Raw genomic sequence first — 24,370 nt, 5'->3', positions numbered from 1 at the left:
TTCATTTTTTAACTACTTCTGAGCTACTGTGGAAACATTAATTATCTCGGAATCATACTTGATGAGATTAATCCAGTCTTTATTTTCCAAATCATGCTGTGGTAGTCATTTGAAGGTACTGCTGCATATAAGAAGACTTTATGGTCAGTGCAGATTTTGCAGATTGTTTTTGTCTTCAAACTAATGTTTGGTTCTGCATGTGCTCTTGCCTTTGGGATTCTTGCCAATAGCTTGGTTGAATTTAAGAAGGGAATAGTTTGTGGGTTTGAAAGTAGAATGCTCACTTATATTCACAAGGCAGACATTAGAACACAATGGGTAAATATAGTTGTCTTTTCAGCTTCTTGTTTTTGGTATATCTTCAACTATACCTTTTGGCAAAATAATCTATTCTTCTGGTTCTCAATATGATAAGTAAGAAAACATTTTTTTTCATCTGCTGCAGAAATTGCATTTGAGAAATGTGTTCAAGGATTTTTTTTTAATTCTTCAAGTTGTCAGTATCACACTAGTTTGCATGTATGTGTTTAAATTGTATAGAGGACTGGCTACAGCATTGACATCTACAAGTCATTATCTAGAGACTATCTGGATGCTGTTCAAGTTGTGTGAAGTTCCTAAGTTTGACTTAAGAAGTGAGAGCTATGCTGCAAATAAAATAAATGTTCTTCTCAAGCTTGAAATCCTTCCTGTTACATGTGCTGGAGGTGAACAGAGTTCAGAAAACAAGACATAGCATCTTGCTGAAGTAACAAAGATTCGTAATAAATTTTGATTTCCTTGGAGTTTCACGTATAAATGGTTGTATATGTGTTGTTTACCTGCTGATTACTGATACCGGTAATTTAAGAACAATGGAATCTTGTGATGCCACTGGAGAAAAGGCTTGGATTTTCAAATTTGTTTTTAGAGGCTTCATAACTTAGGTATTGTTCATATTCTGAAATATTCAGATAAAGAACTTTTGCTGTCTTGAGATTTGTTTTGGGAAGACAAGTGTTATTGTTGGATTTGAAATTACTGTATGTTATGCATATGTGCTATTAACCATGTGTTCATAAGCAAACATATTCTGTAATAGAGTCATAGGTTTGGTTTTCGTACTGCTTTTTTACTGTACTTAACTTGTTTCTCCATGCATAGTTTCTCACGTGTACTGTAACAAAGGAAAGATACACATTCAGTTTAGTTCAGCAACATGAACAAGTTGCAAAAAATTGTAGCATTTCCTTTCTTAGAAGGTAAGATGAGAAGAATATTTCCAAACATGTTGTTGATAAAGTGTTGAGCTGAAGGATTTATTGTGATATCTGTTTTGTTTTCTCATTTGGTGTTTGGGAAGTAGCACTAGCAGATGAGAGTGGCCGTCTGTTTTCTTAGTAAACTTTAAATAGATTTTCTACTAATAGTTTGAAATCTGGAGTTGAACACAATAAAGCATTGCTATTACTACACTTTCAAGAGGATTTAATACATGCCATATCTAGGACTGTGTTGAATTACTACCTAACTTATCAGCATCTCTCTCTGCATCTGATGCACTGCTTCTGCTGGCTGATGCTGCAATTCTTTGTCTTGTTCTGAGTTTCTGTTTGGCTCATTAGTTGTTTTCTCCTTAATCGACCTTGTTTACTGACTGTTGGATTACTACAAATGTAATTATGAATTGTGTGCACTGAGTAACTTATATTGGCAGCATTTAATTAATTTCATGAAGTTTGATGTCATGGTGGTGTTGTTTTTTTTTTTTGCAACTGCAGCTTTAATCTGCTTGTTCATAAGAAAAATCTCAGTAAATGATCAATAATTATCTTCTGATTTTTTTTATCTTTTTTTTCTTAAAGAGTAAGGAAAGTTTTGTTGTTCTTGGTTGAAACTTACAGGTCACGTTTTATCACTTTTTATCTTAATATTTTCTTGGCCTCTTACTTTTCAATGATAGCAATATAAAACATCACAAATCAATCTAGAGTGACTTGCTTTTTTTTTTTTTTGTTGAATTTTTTTTTTGGCAGGAAATGTACGAAGTTGCCAAGAAGCTTTGCTCATTTTGTGAAGGTCTTGTACACGATGAACATCTTCAACATCAAGGCTGGGCTGCCATAATGGCCAACTTGGAAGACTGTACATATTCTTATCAAAAGCTGCTTTTCAAGTTTGAAAATGTATATTCAAGCTATTTGCAGTCCATAGAAGATATTAAGTTGAAACTTACACAGTAGGTTTGCTGTTAAACTTCAGTCTGTCTCCAAAGCTACTTTTTTGTGTGTTGTATATCTCTTGCTGGTTCCAGTTAATCAGGCGTGTGTTTGATTATGTTTCTGAAAATATTCTTTCTGTTGTATACTAGTCATTGTTAATGGCCTTTTTTTGTTGCTTTCATCAATAATCAGAAACCACTACTGAGTTATTGGAAAAATGATGTTCATTAATGAACAGCTGTTTAAGAGCTGGAGTCCTTCCAAATGTACACTAGAAATGTCTAGATAATTTAGACATTAAACAGTATTTTGACTACGTAGTTGTACTTCTGAATTAATTCTGAATGCACTTAAATCATCATTCTTAATGTATGCTTATGTTGCAAATTTGAAGCTATTTTTAATGCAAAATTTTGTTATATACGCTTTGAATGTATGTGTATATACGTATATTCTGCAAATTCTAGATGTTACTTGAACAAAAATATTTGAGATCTTTCTTGACATTATAGTATTATGGTATTTCTCTGAGTGAAGTACCTAATAGAATGCCAGGTACTTAAAGAAATAAAACATAAATCCAGTTTACTTTTTTAAGGGGGGGGAAAAAAAAGATGAACTCTGTAGCTTTTAACAAATACATAGAAACTATTCAAACTCTGCAGATGTATTCAGCCAGAGGGCACTTGTCTTTGCTGGTAAGCATTAGTATGTACCCATGCAGAATGCAAACACGAGTCCCAGGTGCATGTTTAAAATGTGAGCACGCATCTCTTTATCAAATGTTGTGGTTTTTTTCTTGTTTTTGTCATTGCATTGTACTCTGAAGTTTATATTCTGCAGTGGAAGAGAGCAGAAATTGCAACTTCTTATGAAGTTGATATTAAACGTGGTACTTTGAAAGGATAGTCAGCATATTCATATTGAATATAAATAACACTTATAATTATAAGCGGCTTGTGTCAGTTTTTGTAATTGGATACTGACAGCTTTTTGTTTTCACCCTTTTTAAAAAAGCTTGGGTTCTGCTGTCTCTGTCATGGCCAAGATACCACTGCTGGAGTGCCTAACACGACATAGTTACAGGGAGTGCTTAGGAAGACTGGATTCATCAGCAGAGCATGGAGTGGTGGAAAGTGAAGAAACTGAGAATGGGAAATCTTCTGAACTGGTGCTTTATTCTGATGTATCTAAAGTGAACAATAAATCAATGTTAGCATCGTTTTGCAAGTCAGTTGAACATGCAGCTTTAGAAGACACAAATCCTGAAAATGTAAAAGACGATAAGGAGTCTGGTCAAAATACTACTGTCCAGGACAATGAAACATCAGTAGAACTGAAAGATGATGATCAGCCTTCCTTCAATGTGTCTTTATTAGACTGGATAAATGTTCAAGACAGACCTAATGATGTTGAATCACTGGTCAGAAAATGTTTTGATTCTATGAGCAGGGTAAGTTAATAATTTTGTTTACACTCAACTTATATTGGGAATTTGCTGTGAATTTTTTTGTTTATTTTTCACATGCCAGTTCTTTTGAAGTGATTCAGCTGTCTGTACCTTATTGTTTCTCAAATAACTTTCTGATGGAGACCAAAAAAGAGTGAGAGTGGGGGAAGTACTTTGAATGAGTTCTTAAATTTTAGGAATTTGACCTTTAAAAAAATTTGTAATTTTGCAGTGAATTCTTATTATCTTAGTATGCTTTTTGTTTGCTTTTGGCCAAAAGGATAAGCCAGTGGCTTCTTGGAGCTTTGAAACAAAGCATCTTCAGATCTTAGCTGATTGTGTTCTTATGCTTTCAGTGAAGTATTTATGGACCAAACTCAATATTATTCTAATAAATACTGAAGTATTGATTAAAATATAGTCAAATTCATGTGCTTAATTGTGATTTTGTTTGAGTAGTATATATATGTGTGTGTGTGTGTGTATATGCATATGTATTATTCATCAGTCAATACAGATGTGCTCACAAAAGCATAGTCTGTTATGTTGTATTTCTGTGGATAAAAGACAAAAAAATTATTCATATTCTTTCCAAGTGTCTTTTAATCATGTAACCTTTTACTTTGAAATTCCCTCTCATGCTTGTTCCTTTCATTATGGCTTATATGTCTTAAATAGTTTAACTTTGTTTGCATATGTATAATATTATTGCAACTCAGTATAGCTATAAAAAAAATAAATTTTATTGTCTTGGACACTTTGTTTTTTAAGGTAAGTCTGGAAGACTGTCTCAGTTATGTCTAAGCCCCATCTGTTATAATGAACATTATCATGTAATTGGTTTTACACATTGATTTTGATGAGTTCTACTTTAAAAGTCATGATCTATCTCTTAAAAATCAGTGTTTTGAGAGAGGCATTAAACAGTCCTTCAGAATAAATTATATTAGTGATACTGAAATAACAAAGATAACAGCAAAAATAATCATTGTACGTTATTTGGATCAGCTTCTAGTCTCATCTGTCATGTGCCACCTAAAGAAGAGATTATCTTGCCAACTGTGTGCTTTCCTGTCCTTGATTTTCTTATCCAGGACTAGGTAGAAACCCTTTGTTTCAATTATTACAATTGTTCTATAAGCTGCTATTTTTGGAGGGGAGGGGGCAGGAAGGGGATTGTTCCTCCTCCTTTGTTTTCTTGTCATAATTAAAATTGGAAGGCAGAAATGATATTCAGAGTGTTCGGACTATGATCACAATAATCACAAATCACAAATAATGGTGATTGATCAGTCTTGAACTGTTTTGGTTCACAAGAATCCAAAAGCTTCAAAGACATGTGACAGTTGCTAGTGTTCCTTAGGAAAGCATTAATATCGTTTTTTGATGGTAGCACAAAGGATTCAGTCTTTATCTGCCATTGATTTGGAATTAGTTAAAAAACAGAATTGGGCTATTTAGCTGAAAAGGAAAAGAAAAATTTACAAAATAAATATCTGAAATACAGTTGTTCTCTTTGCGTTTACTTGAAATGACTCTTTGAAGTAGGAAATGAGACTATACAGCCAGTAATTCTGTTTTTTCTTGTTCTCTACCTGCCCTTCTTTGAAAAATGAACTGTACTAATGGCATATGATTACAATTGATGACCTGAACTCAGTTTCAAATAATATTTTTATTAAAGTGTAGGGCATCAGAGTGTGAAGCTTATGTCTTTGACAGTAGCAGTCTTGATAGAGTTGGATGCAGAGCACTGTTAGGTATGTGATTCTTCTAGCCTCTAGGCATTTTAACAGTGATGCTTCTGATTGCAGAAACAGAGGCTGCAATAAAAGCAGAGGGTAAGTAGGAGCTAACCAGATGTTTCTGTTAAGTGCTGTCATAACTATTTAAGTAGAAAGAGAGAAGACTTAAAGATGAGGAGAACAATATTATCTTTTTAGTAGTGAAAGTAGAGCAGAATGCTACATATGCAATTAGGTTAAAGGTGGAAAAAAAAATGGATGGGAGAAATAAATTATAGGGTGGAATAAAAGGAACAGATTTTCTTTGTGAAGGAAATAAATTGGATAAACCATGCTTTTATGGTGATTTAAAGGGAAAGAAAAACGAAAAACAACATGGTCTTCAGTATTTTTTTTCTTGACTAAGAAACTGTTCAGGTAGCTGTAGTTCATACTTGGGAAAAACCAAAATTCATAATATGATGGAAAGAAACTTCAGAAGTTTTGAGAAAAAATCGGGGATTTTGTAAATTAAAATTATTTCTTATGAAAAACTCTGGAATTACCAGGCTTTAGTATTTTCTCTAGTAGTATTTTAATGTAGTCATGTTAATATTGATACCATGTAAGTGACCTCTTTTCTAAGAGTTACTGGGCTCTCGTGGTGTGGGTTGACATAAAAACTTCATGCTGATGCAAAAAGCTAGTGTTAAGACTGTATGGATGACCTCAGAATATTGTATCCTTTCCATTAGATTCTCATGTAATAAGGTCTTTATTTCACTACTTTTGTAGTGAAAGATGAAGAATTACTCCTACTGTCTGTGTAGCTTCTTATGCCAGTTTTTTTTCCATGGATAATGGATCACGAAGGAATATGATGAAATAATTTTCCAAAATGTGTTTTTATTAACAAAAATATCAGTAAAAATATTACAAATGTGCTTTTTCTGTAGTTTGTGTTCCAGCTACTAGTACTGGTCTCTTACCTATGAAGCTGTCAAAAATATTTGTTCAGTAAGGAAATAGCAGTGGGTCTTGCAATTCTTTTGTTCTGCCCTTCCTATTAGACTTCCCACTGAGTCATGTTTATCTTTCTTTTTAACTGTGGCTGTATGGATTCTTTTCCACTGTAAACTGTTCAGTGGTTTTAATCGCCCCATCCACTCCTCGTCCCTTCTCCTTGCCAGAACTGGATTTCTATGCTAGTCTATGTTTGTATGTTATTTGTATCCTAAGTCTAGTTGGAATACTTCAAATAAATTGATGTGACTTGGGATATTCTATGATACCACTCAGACTTACTGCTTCTGAAACAAATGAAAGATGTAGGCACATGTTTGATTCAAACAAAAATCCTGGTTAAAATAGTATTGATAACTAATAATAGTGAAGGTAAAAACAATAAAGGTATAAAAATTAATGTAGTTATTTAGTATTATCTTTCAGTACAACAAGTGCACTTATTTATTTATTTATTTTCCCCAGCTTGATCCAAGGATCATCCAGCCCTTTTTGGCAGAATGTCGACAAACTATTGCCAAACTAGATAATCAGAACATGAAGGCTATTAAAGGCCTTGAGGATAGGCTCTATGCATTGGACCAGATGATAGCAAGTTGCAGCAGACTGGTAAATGAACAAAAAGAACTTGCTCAGGTAATGTATACATATGTGCGTATGAGACACTGGAAGATGTTAACTTTTGATATATGCATGCTGATAAAAATTATAATGAAACAAGCACATATTGTTGTGCAGGATGACTTTCATTATTCATAATAATTAGCAGTTTAGATATTGGTAATTTTTAATCTGATATTTTCTGTATGATTCTCATATTCTTTTAAATACTTCAAAGTATTGTTCTGTTCGTTTTTTTTTTTTCTGAACAGTTGAGAACCACTGTTATACACTAGTAGTTAGAGAAGGAGTGGTAACCTTCAGTTGTCATTTGTGGAGGGATTCATTGTTATCCTTGTGGCTTAGAACTAGAAAAAACAACTAGAAAATCAGAACTTGAGAGATGGATAGATTCCCTTCCCCTTCTGAATGAAACACTGCACTGTTTAACAGTGGAGCCTGTTTTCTTGTAATTTCAATGACTGGAATCTAGGAGTATGTTAGTGTTAAATTTCAGCCTTGCGTAAGTGCTTATGTTGTAGCCAGCTTCTAAATATAAAGGAGATTTCACATAATGGAAAAGATAGTATTCCATCTTTCTACTTGGTTGTCCAGTGTTATTGATTGTGGTCTTAGCTGGATTTCAGTTGTCACTTGAATGAGAAGTCTGTCTTAAGTTTACCAATTTGTCTTGAGTGAGATGCCTAAAAATTGGTTGAAAAGATTTATAAATACTTCTACGTATTGCAGTTGTTTAGATACTGTTTGAAACAAACTTAGGCACATTTAAGATACCAGGGCTAGTATCATGTTAATCATGAAAGTAATAGTTGGCATAGAAATCTAAAAAGAGTGGCTAAGTGCAGTGGTTTACTTTTCTTCAAAAATATACGTGAAAATGTGAGTGTTCTTTAAAGTAACGTTAACAATTTTTATAGTAGCTGTTAATATTAGTGGTACTGGAAAAAAAATTTCCTTTGCATCATACCTTTAAACAGTGAACCATTTCTGTTCATAAAGGAACAGCAAGTAGATATACTTGATGGAACAAGGATAAGAAACATCTAAATGGTAATCCTAGTGGCAGTGTGTGTATTGGAAGCTGCAGGCTTGTTTTTCCGAGTTTGAGTTGACTTTTTACTCCAACTTCAAGTTTATTACTGAAATTCAAAACAAATTTAGAACACAGAACAGCCCATGCGCTGCTAGAAGGCTTCACTGCTTAGATAATTTGCTCATCCCTGGACATGCCTTAAGGATTGTTTTTTCTTTTTTTCTTTTTTTCATCTGATTTTCAATGAACTGACAATTAAACAACTTTCATATGAAAAATTACTTGGTGATTAAATGTTAGAGGCCCCCTAACGTTTACTGGAGAAGTCTATTTTGTTCAATTCAAAACATATTTTTTACGAAATCTGGAATTTCTGTCGTTATCATATTTAATTATGATCATTAGGGGGCATTACTTACAAAAGTACTTTTCTAGAAAATTTGGAGTTCCTTCAATCTTTGTCTGATTTGACTCAGTAGCTTGACCTTTACATTTTCTTGCATGTACTTTTGTGTTGTATTTTTTTTCAAATTTTCCCTACTGATAGTCAGCTTTTAAAAACATTATTACATCAAAATTTACTTCCATGAACTAGGTTCATAGAAGTTCTATCCTATTAGAACTGTTAGCCATAGTCAACACACTGATTTGCATATGACTTTCTTGATTCTGGGATAGTTCTATTGCAATTCAAGTCAGTCGAAAATGTTAAGTATTCTTGTTTCTTCTTTGATTTTGAAGTAGTAACTGAGTAAATCAAGAAAAGCATTATCATATCTGTTTTTCAGCACCTTTCTTAGTTTACTTGTGACAGTCACGTCATGAACCCTTTCATCTTCTCAGGGCCAGAAAGGCAAGAACTTGTGAGAACAATTGATTACTTGCATCTTAGTTTTCTCCCACATTTATTTTCCCTATTTTTTTTTGTCATTTTACATTTTTGGCTACTAGCATGTAATAGGAATTTGAATTTAAAACATACTTCAAGCATGGATCCATAGGGACAGAATATCTTCTGCAGTTTCAAATTTACAAATAGTCTTTTGGCACTAAGAGTAAAGCTGTACCTGACTTTACTGCCTCTTCTATGCATATCTATCTATATATGTTGTGTAATCAGCATTCTAAAACATATTTAGATACGTGTTAGGTGGTGCATCTTCCCTATTCTGCCCCTCTTTCCCCTTTTTTGGATTGTCTGTACAATATATATATAGAACGAACAACAGGTAATTCCTTACCCTGCTCAGCACAAAGTTACAAAAAACATCTGGCTGTACTTGTTGTCTACTGTAAAGTTTATTCTTCACCCTCCTACATTTTCATGTTTTCTGCTGGTTCACCAAAAACAAGGAACATTCAGAGCAAATGTTGAAGATTTGAGAGTCTTATTAGCCTTTGTCACTACGAATAGGACTTCCTAGGAGATCATTTTGCCTTATTACAGGTTTTTCCCAGCCTTAGCTGTCTGACCTTTCTCCTTCAGCTTTTTAGCTCACATCCTCTGCTTGTTCTCCATAAATGTTCAGCAAATGTCAATGAAGGTAAATGGGTAACATTTTTTTTCTGCATGGAGGAATTGAATTCAGCACCTTTGCTTCATATGCACTTCTGTGTCAGATGCTATTCTGTCAGACTGCCCCTCTACTGCCATCTGTTGCACAGCAACAAAGTGTAATGAGATATTAATTGCATGGTTCAACCGCTACTGCTATACTAGCAACATTTGCCTCTGATACAGTAGGCCAACATAATAGGAGGCATTACTTTTGGAGCAGTCTTCATATTACCAATACAGTTTACACCATTGTAATTCTTTGTACTCAGCTGGACAACTGGAGCTAGACAGTGGTTTCAGAGAATCTGTATTGCTGTCTGGGTTCCAAAGAAAATAATGGTTGTAATGGTCTTTTGTCTTTTCTTACATCATAGGTACCCAAGGTGAATTTCTCATTCACATAACATGAGTACTTCTGAGTAAAAAAAAAAAAAAAAAAAAAAAGACATCTAGAAAAAGCACTTAATGTTTCTGAGGCTGATATATATATATTTTTTTAATGTTTCAGTAATTATTACACTCAGACTTTTTCTGAAACGTATATCCGATAGAATATGGGGGAGCTAATGCCAGATAATTACTTTTTGAAGAGATTAAGGACAAGTTTTAAGTCGGTTCTTCTGATGTTTCAATATTGGGCATCCTTAATTGTCACTGTGTGTATTTGTTTCTCTGTTCTTATGGTTGTACATTTGATGATGCATAAAGAAATTCAGTAATTTGTCTTAAGTGGGATTTACCTGGCTGAAAATGTAGTAACAATTATGATGCACTGCTAATCAATCCAGGAGGTAATAATTGAAGTTAATGTCTGAGTTTGTATGTGTGTTCATAGGGAGGAGAGAGGAAAACAGGTTTCGTAGAAGAATTTTGATATTCAGAAGGTAGATAATTTAGCCCGCAGTAATACTGAACGTGTTATAATGCTAAGTCTTCAGTATGCTTGAATTTACCAAGCTGGCTATTGAAATCAGACTGATGGTTCATTGCCTCAGTATTGGTATCTATTTCTTTCTGCTGCATTAAGTTTATAATCTTTCACTGATGTCAGTTTGTTGTATTAAGGTCTCACAAGGTTGTGATGGTAATGTTAGGAGAAGAAAATCTCAGATCATATGTATTTGAATTGGATTATAGAATGAAAGGAATGCATGTTGGACAGTGACTTCACAATGTATGATTCTGTTAGCTACCAAATATTTTCAGGAAGTTCTAATAAACTCTTGCATTCTTACAGAGAAAATGATCGCTTCAGTGACTTTTTATTGTCACAAAACTTTTTTAACATTATGTCTTTTCTTCTCCAGGGATTTTTGGCTAATCAGAAGAGAGCTGAGAACTTGAAAGATCCTTCTGTGCTGCCTGATTTGTGTTTGAGTCATGCAAATCAGTTGATGATTATGTTAACTAATCACAGAAAGCTGTTAGATATTAAACAGAAATGTACCACTGCCAAACAGGAGCTTGCAAATAACCTACAAGTCAGACTAAAGTAAGTTACAACTTTTCAACCTGATATTGTGAATTCTATTTATATTGAGGATTTTAAAAGTATTTTGTAAGGAGATTTTCGGTAATGCATAGAACTTTTTCTAAATGAAAGAGAAAATAAAAGTTGGATAAACTTCTAACTTTGTTAGTCTAAACTTTGAAACTTGCATTTGCTTATCAAATCATTTCTAAGTGTGAAATAAAATATTAAGAGAAAATTTTCTTAGGCGTTTATATGACCTTCATATCAGTAAAACAGTATCCTCAAACCTGTTTCCTACCATCAACCTCAGAAGCCATCAATGTCTTATTTAAAATTTAACTGATAATTCTATTGATGTTTTCATAGGGCAGTAGCAAGTTTACGAGAAACACTTGTCAGTAGCTTGTGATCGTATCAAAGCAAAAAAGGCATGCTGTTAGTTTGTGATTTACTAGCAGTTGATGAAAAATAATTATATTAATTAAAAAAAAGTAGTATTTTTCATGTGAGCATCATTGCTGTGTGACACAGGCGGTAAGTATTATATATTGCTCAGTGATAAAGTTTTTCACACTGCTAAAGTGTTTCAAGCTATTTAACTCGAATTTTAATGTTATGTCAGATGTATAGGGAACATACACAGTTTAATAATTTTGTTTAAATAGTTTTATTTGTGTCAGCAATTAATAATTAAGCAATATTAGTGAAAGGTCTGGAGGGCAAAGTGCATGAGAAGAGGGTGAGATCCCTTGTTCAGAGCAGAGGAGATGAGGGGGAGCCCTCATGGCGGCTGCAGCTCCTCACAGGGATGTTGATCACAGCCCCAAGCTACCATAATTCAAGGAGTGTTTGGACAGTGCTCTCACATGTTGGGTTTGGTTTCTGGGTGGTCCTGTGTGGAGGATTTGGACTCTGTAGCAGTATTCACAGAACCATAGACTTGCACACTGGATTAGATATCTATCAAGGAGATTTTTTTCTTTATGGCAAGATTACAGTTTGTATAGAAGAGGCAGTTTCAAGGTACAGGAAAAAGTAAAGTAAATTAGCAATGCATTATTGACAAAGATCCTGTTATGTCTGTATTACTAAGAATTACTTATTGGTAGATCAGAATAGGAGTTTGTCTATACAACAGCCTTTAACTTACTGAAAAGATTACTTTTCTTCTTTTGGCACCATTTTTCACAAGTAATGAGAGTTAGTACCTAGAAGCTAGCTTGCCATAAATATCATTTTAATTTCCTGTATGTTAAAGTATTTATGTAGTTATGCACCGAACTAGTGAGTTATTAGAGGAAAAGGCTGGCATCCCCTAGGGAGGAAAAAGCTAATGAGGCAAGGAGGGTGAATGCAAGAAAAATAGATTTGAAGAGAGTAGCAAAGATTTTCAAAAAGAAAAGCAAAATATTGTATTCTGGGTCAAGCCAAATATTCTTCTAGCTCGTCTGTCTTCAGTAGCAGTATATAGCAGATGAGGGAATCTAGTGAGAAGGAATCTTTTTGTCTAAGAGTATTTACTTACAGAAATAGTTCATTTGTATTTAATTGCTGGTGGAGATTGCTTCCATTAATTCTTCTTTGAATTCACAAGCTCCTGGCTTTTGCAAGGAGCACTGTAACAGTTGTATGGAGAAAATACTTCATTTTTGTGCTTGAACTGGATGCTTGTTGGATTCATATAATGCCTTCTCTTTCTTTCTTGCTACTCATTGCTGTGAGAAAATTAACAGTTAAAAGTGACTTCTTTGGTGGAAAAAAAATTACTGTAATGTTTCCCTTCAGTCTCTCCATTTTATCACTGTTTCAGTAGTTAAACTGTGATTTAATTATTTTGCTGGCTGATTAAAAATTGTGTGTTGACCGAGGAATAAATGTTCATATTTTCAATATAGGAATTTGTATCTTAGAGTTGCTGTTATTTGTAATGAGTGAGTAGGTGGCAGCCTTTCTATCTGATCTATTAGACAGTATCACACATTCAATATTTCTTACTAATGCTTTTCTGAAAATATTTTTAAGAGTTAGACTAGTCTCTTCTGGGCATAGCAGGTTCTTTTTAAGTTCATCTGGATAAAACTTCATTATCATTTATTATAAAGTTACATATGCTCAGACTTACTTACCAAAGCAGTACCTTAACTCAGATGCTACTGAGCATTAATTATGGAGCACATTTGAGGCTTTCTTATTTGAGAAATTAATGGAGAAGACAATTAGTGAATTCTAAATTATTTGGTACTTCCAGATAGACTGTTGTTGTCCCATGTAAGATGATGTAGTTGTTCACTTGATTTAAAGATGCTGCTAATTTCAGTGAAATTAAAATGCATAAGAGATGACTAAGTTGTTATCTTCTAACGTATAACCTACTTTTGTAGGTGGTGTTGTTTTGTAATGCTTCATGCTGACCAAGATGGAGAGAAACTGCAAGCATTGCTTCGTCTTGTGACAGAACTCCTAGAGAGGGTCAAGGTTGTAGAGGCTCTCAGTACTGTTCCTCAGATGTACTGTCTAGCTGTCGTTGAGGTTGTGAGGAGAAAAATGTTCATAAAACACTACAGGGAGGTAAGTTAACAAGAGGTCAGGTTCAACCCTTTGTGTCAGTGCATAAATTAACAATTAACTATGTATTTCTCTTTTCACAGTGGGCAGGTGCTTTAATAAATGATGGGAAACACCTATATGAAGCTGAAAGGGCAAAAAGAGAATCTTTTGGTAAACTGTTCAGTAAGTACTTCCTGTTCTGTGATATGTGGCTTAGTATGACATTTCTCTTCAGAAGAAGATAAAATACTTCCAGTATATTTTGTTTAAATATGTGTATGATTATGTTTTTCCATGTAGTTTTATCAAAAATACTATGAATGTTCTCATTAGTTTAATGCTTCTGAAAGAAAAATTGTTATTACACTTGAATGCAGTTTCTGCTTGAATGTGTTCTGCAAGCTTTATGATTCCTTTAAAGGAATCCTTTTGAAATCCTTATTGAGTATTTGAGCATTGGTACAGCATTGTCTGTAATTCATTAAAAAATAAATAAAAAGCTGAAATTGCCCACTCAGAACAGTTGACCAGAGGTTTTTTTTCTTTAAATAAGAAAATTGAGTAAAAGGTTATCAAATGTTTGGAAAGGAAGTTAGCAAGATTACAAAGAAGAAACTTTGAACAATTAGCTGAGGCTTTTGAAAAGGTGAACAGTAAGCAAATAGAATTCATCACGCCATTCAGGCCTCTGCTTTTATGGTGGATTTTACGTGAGGTTCTGTCACCACTTTTTGTTAAGAAAAGGTATGTTTGGAATAACTTCAAATTTAGTTCAGCTGTTGAACTACAATAGCTCAATTGTTTTTTGTTGAGGCATTGTTTGTATGTTGCATTTATTCCTTTTAAATAACCATTTTTTTCTTTGTGCAGGGAAGTCTTTTCTTAGGAATCGCTTGTTCAGAGGACTTGATTCCTGGCCTCCATCCTTTTGTGTATGTACTTAGTATCTTTTTGTTGTTTCTTTCATTTTTGTGAACAGCAGTTAGTAATTTAAATGAGGCGTAATTCATGTTGTGTACCTGTCACATTGCCCTGACAGATGAGATAGCTAGACAATGTACTTCTTGCTATTTAAAGGGACCTATATTAACACTGTTAACCAACTTGTATTGTGGTGGGAAAGTATGTGTCAGCTTGTTATTCCTTTTTAAGAAGTTGTCTGTAGAATTGATTTAAAAAATTGTTTATTAATGCTCAGAAAACAAAGGCCAGGAGAAATAATTGTTTATTTAATCCAATATTCTGAATAATATAAACATAAAATTAATTGTGGTTAAATCAAGCGTTTTCCTTTTTTCCTGTGATTACTTGATGAGTAGAACAGAATTTTTGTCTGTAATCGAGCATTGCCTATTTAATTTCTCACAGATTAGAATCAGAATGTTTTACTTTAATTAACTAATATTACTGGCTTTTTTTTTTTTAGTATTTTAAATAGTGGATTTATTTGTGTATTAAGTTAGTCTTAAGTTTTGGAGTCATCTCTTATCCCTTAACATTAGTGATTTAATAACTTTAGTAACCTTGGTGATAGGGAGGAAGAGGTGCTATGGATAATAACTATAAATTTGAATTTATGTATTTAATCTTTAGGGTTTTGAGAATATGGCCAGATGTGCTTGTTTAAAAGGGGAATTAAATCTTTGATAAGAGAAATCATAGTTTAACTTATCACTTATGAATTAGATTCCTTTTGAATCTTTTAGTTATCTTATTATCATCATCAACAATGTATAAATTAATTTCTTCTTGATACAGACAAGAAAACCTCGCAGATTTGACAGTGAGCTTCCAGATATCTCATTAAGTGACTTGCAATTTTTGCAGTCTTTTTGTCCTTCAGAAGTTCAGCCATTACTCAGGTAAATCACCTTTTTAACCTCTCTGTAATAATCGAATTGGCTTCCCTTTCTGTCCTGCTCACTCCTCATTCACACCCTCTTTCCCCTCCTAATATCTTTAATGTAAGGGACAGACAGATATTTTTTAAACTGGTGTCATTCTTAAGCGATGCTTTTAGCTGACATACTACAGATATGTTCCTTTTATGCTTCATGTACTCAAGTTCAAATGACCTGAACACCTGTGTCCTATGTATTATATATTGAGGTGTAATGAATGTTGGGCATTGCTATGATGGTTAATAAGCTTTCAAATGCATGCATTTTAAACCTGTGGAAATAAGATAATGTTAAGCAAGTTCGTGAGCAAGAAATAGGCAAGAAAAAGTCTGGTTTGTAAGGTCCTGTGTCAGAAGAGATCTTTCTCTGTATCACCACAATGAGATGCTGTATGTATGGGTTATCCTTTTGTTAGAACAGAGCTGTAGTTCCATTTCCCAATGGAGATGCTCTGTTGTCATTTGTTAGGTTCACCATCAGCCTGAAACCTGTTACTGGCATGCAGCGTTGAAATTCACTGCATTTTTCATCTTTATGTTGTATTGGTATTATTTTTGATTCTGAAGTCCTGCTGATCTTCCTGGTGCTATGTCTGCTGGTGTTAACAATAAGGGTAGTGAGCTTAGACTACTTGACAGTGAATTTGCTATCAATCATGATTCTGCTGATAAACCCTTTTAATTTCTCTCGTTAGACTTGCTTCTCAGGGATCCTAAAGATAAAATGTAAACTATAATTTTATGTATTGCTGATATTAGTGTCATGATTTTGGGGTTTGTGAGAACTTTATGACCATCCTAGGAAGCTCTCTGACTGAGTCCAGTAAGAATTTTGTCTTGCTATTAGAAAATATTCAGTAAAGCTATTCATGGCTGATGTAGTGACACAGCTTTCCACTTGATGGCAATAGAGGTGGGATTATGTTGTGTTCACCTTGGCTTCTGGGTTCAGACTTGCATTTGATGGCAGTGTTGATGAAGGTGGCGGACTTATAACTTGAGCCTAGCTTTCACACACGTTTATAGACACTGAGTTTCAGAACGAACTTTAGAGCAGTGATCTCTTCAGTGCTTTAATTGAACATCCCAAAGAAAACAATTGGCAAGCTAGCAAGCTAGCCAGCTGAGGGTGAGCAGTGGGATTCTTCTCTGTAACTGCTGATCCCCGGAGCTTCAAGATTAAAATTATGCCTCCATTTTCATACAGTGTTTCAGTCTTCTGGGCTTCAAAGTTTAAGTAGTTACTGAAATCTTAATTCCATAAAAAATAATACTCCATAGCACATCCATATATTTTGACTAGAGAATGCAAAGTACATTGAAACATTATGTGCTTTTATTGTATTGTTAGTCTAAATGAACTGCTGTTTCATTAATTCAGTGGAGCAATTCCAGACAAATTAAATATTCTAGAAGTACAAGCTCTCAAGAAAAATGAAATGTTACTTTTTCAAAGGTTTAGGAAACCTGTAACTTTTCAACACAGGCAATGTGATCACAATGTGTTGTTCACTCTTTTCAGTGATAGGTGACCTAAAATAAGTAGAATAATATAGAATTAATTGCTGCTTCAAAATAGGAGCTGGATTGGAGAGGATCCAACTGAAGAAAATAATTGAGCCATTTGCAATAATAAGTGCTTCAGTTACAGATTTTGATCACCATCAGTTCTCTTCTGTTATGTCTTGAAAGAAAAGACCTCGATGCAGTACTTCCCCATTATTTTTATCATTGTGGTCCTTAAGTTCTTAATTTAAAGCACAAATAAAAGGTACTTTTGTGGATTTTCCATGCTAAATATTTGAAATGAAAAAAATAAAAACTTTATACAGAGGGAAGCTTTATCTCGCTGGAATGTCTACATAAAAATTTAATCATTTGAATATTAGATGTAACAATGTGCCAAAAAGATATAATCCTGTATTGTTTTTAAGGGTTCCAATACTTTGTGACTTTGAACCTCTTCACCAGCATGTACGTGCTTTACATAACCTGGTAAAAGCAGCACAGAGTTTGGATGAAATGTCACAAACCATTACTGACCTGCTGAATGAACAAAAGGTACGTTTTTTATTTTTCTTAACCAAGAAAATAGAATATTCTATTCAAAAAGAGCTGTGCATTTTCATAATGTTGTTTTATCTGCTTCAAGAAGGTACTTTGTTTTTCCAGATGTGAAGATATGAAGATCATACAACTTAGTAGTAGTAATTTACTTCATAATAAGTAAAGTAAGTCTATTTAGAAAATAGTCTGAAGATACGAAATGCCTTCAACAAATCAGATGCTTGTATTCCACAGAATTTGTAAAATTAATAGAATAAATTATAGTCTAGTGGAATTATTTTGATCATATTTTTCTGCTATTTTTATGATCCTCTTTGAATGTGTGTATTTTGTCTCATTGTTTGTATTTTTCAAACATAAATATAAAAATATTCAGTTTTGGGTGCTTAAGTACAGGAGGGATATTGAGGTGCTGGACACTGGACAGGTCCAAAAAAGGGCAACAACACTTGTGAAGGGCTTGGAGAATATGTCCTATGAAAAGAAACTAAAGGATCTGGGGATGTTCAGTCTGGGGAGAAAGAGGCTGAGGGAGACCTTATTGCTCTCTTCCAATATCTGAAAGGTGCTTACAGTGAGAGCGGGCTTGGTCTTTTCTCATTGGTGACAGGTGACAGGACAAGGGGAAATGGTTTTAAGTTGCATCAGGGTAAATTTAGATTGGATATCAGGTAAAACTTCTTTACAGAAAGTGTTGTTAAGCACTGGAATAGGCTTTCCAGGGAGGTGGTTGAGTCACCATTCTAGGATGTGTTTAAAAACCATTTGGATGTGGTGCTCAGGGACATGATTTAGAGGAGGGCTGTTAAGGTAGTGTGCTTAGGTTGTGGTTGGACTCAATGATCTTTGAGGTCTTTTCCAACCTGAGTGATTCTATGATTCTGTGATTCTATGATTCTGTTTAAATAAGCTTGTTTAATTCTTTAGATGTTTTCACTGTTTAAGTCTTTCTGCCCCAGGAAGATAAAGGAGAATTCAGGGACCCCATGACTGGTTGTAGCCATTAATATGAAAACTGATGTGTCAGCTACTCCTGTGGTTGCAGTCGTGCTTTTTGGGGAAGTGTTACATGCAGTCCTTCTTTGAGTATATAGGAAACAAATAGCTTAAAAAAACAAAACAAACAAAACAAAAAACAACAACAACAAAAAAAAACAAAACAACTTTTCCTCCTTTTACTTCACCTGTCAAGTAGATTCTTCCCCTAGAAAGAGTAGCCTGTCAGTCACTTTAGGTTGCTTCTACACATTCTGCGTCTAACTTTTGTTATACACCAAATGGGATCCTTTTAGCTTCTGATTGTAACCTGTCCTGGGGACTTCAGCAGGGTTTAACACTTTACATAAAGTTTACTGCTTCAGATTGGGCTTCTCTTGCAGTTGAATATTTTGCAGGATTCCACGTTATAATCTACAATATAAGTGTTCGGATTTTGACGCTGTCTAGTACTAACCTCGTGCAGATCACTTCACGATGCCATTCATAATGCCATGGTCCTAGTTAAATTCAATGTATACACATTGACTGGGCTGTTACTGTTTTTATTTTTATTTTGTACTCAAAGTCATATGCATGTGAAATTTGGAATGAGAAAATTCCTGCTTAAAGCAGATATGTGAAGTCCTCTATCTTTTTACCCCTCTGAAACTTGAACATGAGATTTACTGGAAGTCTTTGATACATTCTTTGGGTAAGGAACTGGCAGAAGGGCTGTGCCCAATGGGTAGTGGTTAATGGAGTTAAGTACCACTGGTGACCTGTTTCAAGTGATGTCCTCCAGGGGTCAGTACTGGGGCCCATCTTGTTTAATATCTTTTTTGCTGACCCAGATGAGGGGATTGAGTGAGTAACCCTCATTAAGTTTGCAGATGACACCAAGATGGGAGGTGGTGTTGATCTGCCTGAGGGTAGGGAGGCCCTTCAGAGGGACTTAAATAAGCTGGATCACTGGGCTATGGTGAATGGGATGAGGTTCAACAAGGCCAAGTGCTGGGTCCTGCACTTTGGCCACAATAACCCCTGCAATGCTACAGGCTTGGGGATGAGTGGCTGGATGACTGTGAAGAGGAAAGGGACCTGGGGGTGTTGGTTGATGCTCTGCTGAACATGAGCCGACGGTGTGCCCAGGTGGCCAAGAGGGCCAACGGCATCCTGGCCTGCATTAGAAATAGTGTGGCCAGCAGGAGCTGGGAGGTGATCATCCCCCTGTACTCAGCACTGGTGAGGCCGCACCTTGAGTATTTAGTTTTGTGCCCCTTGCTTCAAGAAAGACATGGAGGCCCTGGAACGTGTCCAGAGACGGGCAGTGAAATTGGTGAGGGGTCTGGAGCACAAGTCTTATGAGGAGTGGCTGAGGGAGCTGGGATTGTTCAGTCTGGAGAAGAGGAGGCTCAGAGGAGACCGCATTGCACTCTACAACTTCCTGAAAGGAAGTTGTAATGAGGAGGGGTTTGGCTTCTTCTCCCAGGCAACAAACAGGACGCGAGGAAATGGCCGCAAGTTGCACCAGGGGAGGTTTAGATTAGACATGAGGAAAAGCTGCTGCTTTCAGAGAGTGGTCAGACACTGGAATGGCCTGCCAGGGAGGTGGTGGAGTCGTCCCTGACAGTGTTCATGAGGTGTCTGGATGAGGAGCTTAAAAGATAAGGTTTAGTAGCTTGTGGTAGCAGTGGTAATGGGAGGACAGTTGGACTAGATGATGTTGTGGGTCCTTTCCAACCTTGTGATTCTATGATTCTATGTAGAATATGAGATTTGGGCTTCTTTTTGATCTGAAGTTTGAGAGTGTATCACTTCTTTCTTAATAAAGATTGATTTCTTTATGAGCAGCTGTTATGAATAAGTATTTTAGGGCTTTTTCGCTGTATTAGACAATGAAATGGCTAAGAATGGTGGCAGCTGTGAGTTTTCTGAACATATTAATTCAGCAGATCACACTATGATATGTAAATGTCCACTCCAAGCTGAAAACATCTTGACTTATTCTTTGTTCACCTGGCTGCAATCACAGCTTTTGTCTCTTGCCTAAAGCAAATGCATGAAGACCATCCTCCTGCATCAGCAAGAAGAGCTAAACTCTCCGAATCAGACAACTCAACTGCTGCATTAACAACAAGCATGGGAAAAACTTCTGTAGTCCAACTTGATGAACCAGGCTTCAGTAAGGAAAAAGTGAAATCAAAACAATAACTTTAATTCAAAATACATAACAATGGAACAAGAAAAAGAAAAGTTGCCTTACTTATTCCACCTTAATCATTTCTAATATTCTGAAAATCCATCTAGAAATTGGTTCAGACTTGTTTATCTGAGACATTTTTATTAGTTTGTGGCTGCACAAAAAAGATGCTTGCTAAGTCAGGAGAATCTGTTCTTTTCACACTTCTCTTTTGCTGTGCTTTGACCATTTTGGATTCTTGGCTGACTCAGAAATGTCAAATGCCTAGACAGATTTGGGTAATTGTCTTTTTCCATAGAGTAAATTACATTGCACAATCAGAGCTGGAACACTCATGATGTCATCTTGAAAGTGCCTATTTCTGTCTGTGATTTCAGTGATTCATTTGAACGCTTTTTTTTGTACTGAAGCAAATAGGCCTGTTGAAATGATTTTCTTTGTGTTGTTATCACCTGATGAAAGACACTAGGTCTCTTCTCTGTATTGCTTTGGTTTGCAAACAGTCTAGAAGTGTCTTTTATTTATATATATATATATATATATATATATATATATATATATATATATACGCACACACACACACACATAATAGACATACTACTTTTGCATATCTTCTGTGCTTTTGCTTAGAATTACTGAAAGAATATGAAGTATCCTTTTCTTATCCCTGCTGGGAATTTACACTACATAACTAACAAGATGAATAAACATTTAATAATAGTCCTGAAAATGACTTCATCTTCACACTCCTACAAGTTGTTTGTGAACTGTAAGATCTTCCCAGCTTGCTGATGACTCTGCGGGGATTGAATTTTGCCTGTATAGCCTACAGTATTTGCCCGGGGAGGCAACTATCCCAGGGGATAGGAACTAGTTGATTTTTAAGGTGACTTCCAACCGAAGTCATTCTGTGGTTCTGTGACTTCAGCTTTCTATTCAGAACAGGTGGTAATAGAAGCCTGGTTCATCAAGTTGGACTACAGAAGTTTTTCCCATGCTTGTTGTTAATGCAGCAGTTGAGTTGTCTGATTCGGAGAGTTTAGCTCTTCTTGCTGATGTAGGAGGATGGTCTTTGTGCGTTTGCTTTAGGCAGGAGAGAAAAGCTGTGATTGCAGCCAGGTGAACAAAGAGTAAGTCAGAGAGGGGTTCCAATACCATTTTGGGGATGTTAGTAATGTGTGGTTTGTGTCTGCTTAAATCTTATTATGACAGCTTTTAAGTTCATGGAAGGATAATGATGAAATGCGTCTTTGAGTTTCTTCTAGTATTACATCAGAGTAAACAGAAAGGAACAACATTCTTCTTTAAATAATTTGTTAATTTTGAAATGTTTTTAGTGCTTTCTGCGTATTCTGTTTAATGGCCTCACATCAAAGAGATTGCTGTGCCCTTTCATTTTTCTGATACAGAGTTTAATTGGATCAGCGATTAGGTTAAAGATATCTAGGAGAAAGTTAAGGTGCCTGTATGAGTGAGGTAAGATGATTAAGGTGTCATCATCATAGGTAGCAGGTAATTAACATGTGCAATCCTGTGGTATTAAAAGTTGCTCTTGTAAGAGAAGCTGCCTTTTCAAATGAGATTATGAATCTACAGCTTGTTCTAGTTGAGTTCAAAATTCAATGCTGTTTGTAATCCTTAAAAGAATTGCCCAATTCCTTGTCCATGAGTTTTCCTAGTAATATAACCAGGGCAATATATGTAACCTAGCAATACTGCAGAACCTAAAAGTTAGCTCTGCTATTCTCTCTGCTTCCTAGTTTTCTTTACTTGCTCTGAACTCCTTTTCCTTCATTATCATGGGAATAACAGCGTATGACATACGCATTGATTGCTGCCTATAGGCTGTAAATAGAGCACGTGGCAGACATCAGGTTCTCATGGGAATAGGCAACAGTCGACTAGTCTTCCATCTAGTTTCAGTTCCTCAAAATGTGAGGTTTTATTCTTCATGAGGCCTTAATCTAGTAATGCAACTAGAGGCACAGCTCACAACAGCCATTGCAGAGTATGGAATTTTTTACAACCACTAATTTTGAGGAAAACAAGCTCCCTACAGAGTATGCTCCATACATACGTGAAGAGTTGTGGTTTTTACTCTTCATGCTGTATAGTTACTCTCTACCTTCTTGGTACTCCTGCAGGACCACACTAGAATTGGTACCATCTTTGCTTTGCATGTACTACCTTAGAATATTCACTCCCTGAAGTGTTTTTAGTTTGTGACATCTCTGATGCTAGCTTTTATTACAATTGAAACTCTGGTTTATCAGTATTAAATGCTTGTTGCTTAAAGCATATGATTTGAGTCCATTTATCATCATGTACCTTATCTTTCAACGTGTTCTTCTGTAAATTTCTGTAGCTAAAAAGCAAGTTGATCTCAAGGCAGGTTTTGAAATATGGACTAATAATACCTTTAACAAAAGGAACGTTGCTCTTCAAGTTGTCTCTTATGACTTGTATTCATTTGTGATGACTAAAGACAGCATGAGAGACAGCACGTGTTCTTTGGAAAAGAGACATGAGTAAGATTATTATTACTGTAGCTGGAGGAAGTGTTGGCTCTTTGAAAGACAGCACCGTTCTGAATGATGTCCAGTATTTGAGACTGAACACATGTGAATCATCTACTGTAAACTTTCTCATGAGTCTTGACAACATCTTTTGTTTTTATCATGGTCTCATTTCTCAAACTAATAAGATCAAATAAGTCCTTCAGGGGTGAAGAATGGAAGAACATGGTTGGGCTATACTGTTAGAGACAGTGCACCTGAGATCTTTTAGAAAACTTATCCACTCTAAAATCTTAATATCTCCTTTGATTTGCAATCCTGATGGTCCTGCTCCTGTTTTTCTGTCCTGCACATCACAAATATTCTTCTTAAGTATTTTAACCATGTGTATTTTACTGTAACTTTCTTGAGGAAAACTGCTTTCTCTTCCATGCTGTTATATGCTGTTATATCCTTTATGGATACAGAGGCTGAATATTGCTTTTTGGCTTCCATGGTGATTGTATAGCCTACAGCTGCTGTAGCTATAAATCAAACTTGAACTGAATTCACTTAAAGTATGTGTTCCATAACAGTATAGAAAAGCATCTACACTTCTGAAATGTTCTGGATTACTAGGATTTATTTTCAAAGACTGTACATGAACTTAGACTTCTCAGTAGTGTATGCAGAGCTTGAAATCTTGCTTCATAATTCATAATTCAACAGTATTGAATAAGAATTAAAGATGATGATTTAAACATATTATCTAATACCAATGAATTGGAAGATAGGCGTGAGGGAAGTTTTTAGCCTTTAAAATATCAAAACCATTGGGATTGGTCAGTTTTACTTGGGAATAGCACCGTGAAGGTTAAAAAGTATAACCTTTTTTGCTAAATTACAAACTACTGTTGCTCAGGAATGATTATGGATAGTTATTCTAAACCCTACAGTTTCATTTGAAGACTGAATGATCTGGAGCTCCAGAATCAGACCTGGTGATGTTCCAGTGTCTCTAGGCAAAATGACAGAAATTGGTAGTGTCAGAAGCAACATGGAAGAATAAATCTACACAAAGTGTGATGTCCTTAGTTCT

At 35.2% G+C, this 24,370-nt stretch overlaps 1 protein-coding gene across 8 annotated transcripts in view; it reads left to right on the top strand.

Annotated features, from left to right (window-relative positions):
- Positions 1-24,370, top strand: part of RB1CC1 (RB1 inducible coiled-coil 1) — a 73,141-nt gene that overhangs the window by 26,086 nt on the left and 22,685 nt on the right. For all 8 annotated transcript variants that reach the window (XM_090137585.1, XM_031612928.2, XM_031612926.2 and 5 more), the window contains 9 exons: positions 2,016-2,218; positions 3,219-3,654; positions 6,864-7,034; positions 10,918-11,102; positions 13,466-13,652; positions 13,733-13,814; positions 14,502-14,563; positions 15,390-15,493; positions 17,466-17,592. In XM_090137585.1, the coding sequence (XP_089993711.1) occupies positions 2,016-2,218; positions 3,219-3,654; positions 6,864-7,034; positions 10,918-11,102; positions 13,466-13,652; positions 13,733-13,814; positions 14,502-14,563; positions 15,390-15,493; positions 17,466-17,592 (1,557 nt within the window). The remainder of the gene's footprint in view (positions 1-2,015; positions 2,219-3,218; positions 3,655-6,863; positions 7,035-10,917; positions 11,103-13,465; positions 13,653-13,732; positions 13,815-14,501; positions 14,564-15,389; positions 15,494-17,465; positions 17,593-24,370) is intronic.

The sequence above is a fragment of the Phasianus colchicus genome, chromosome 3 (assembly GCF_987193195.1).
Source record: "Phasianus colchicus chromosome 3, bPhaCol1.hap1.1, whole genome shotgun sequence".
Taxonomy (NCBI): domain Eukaryota; kingdom Metazoa; phylum Chordata; class Aves; order Galliformes; family Phasianidae; genus Phasianus; species Phasianus colchicus.
Note: the sequence above shows the minus strand (reverse complement) of the source record. Positions and strands in the feature narration are given on the sequence as shown.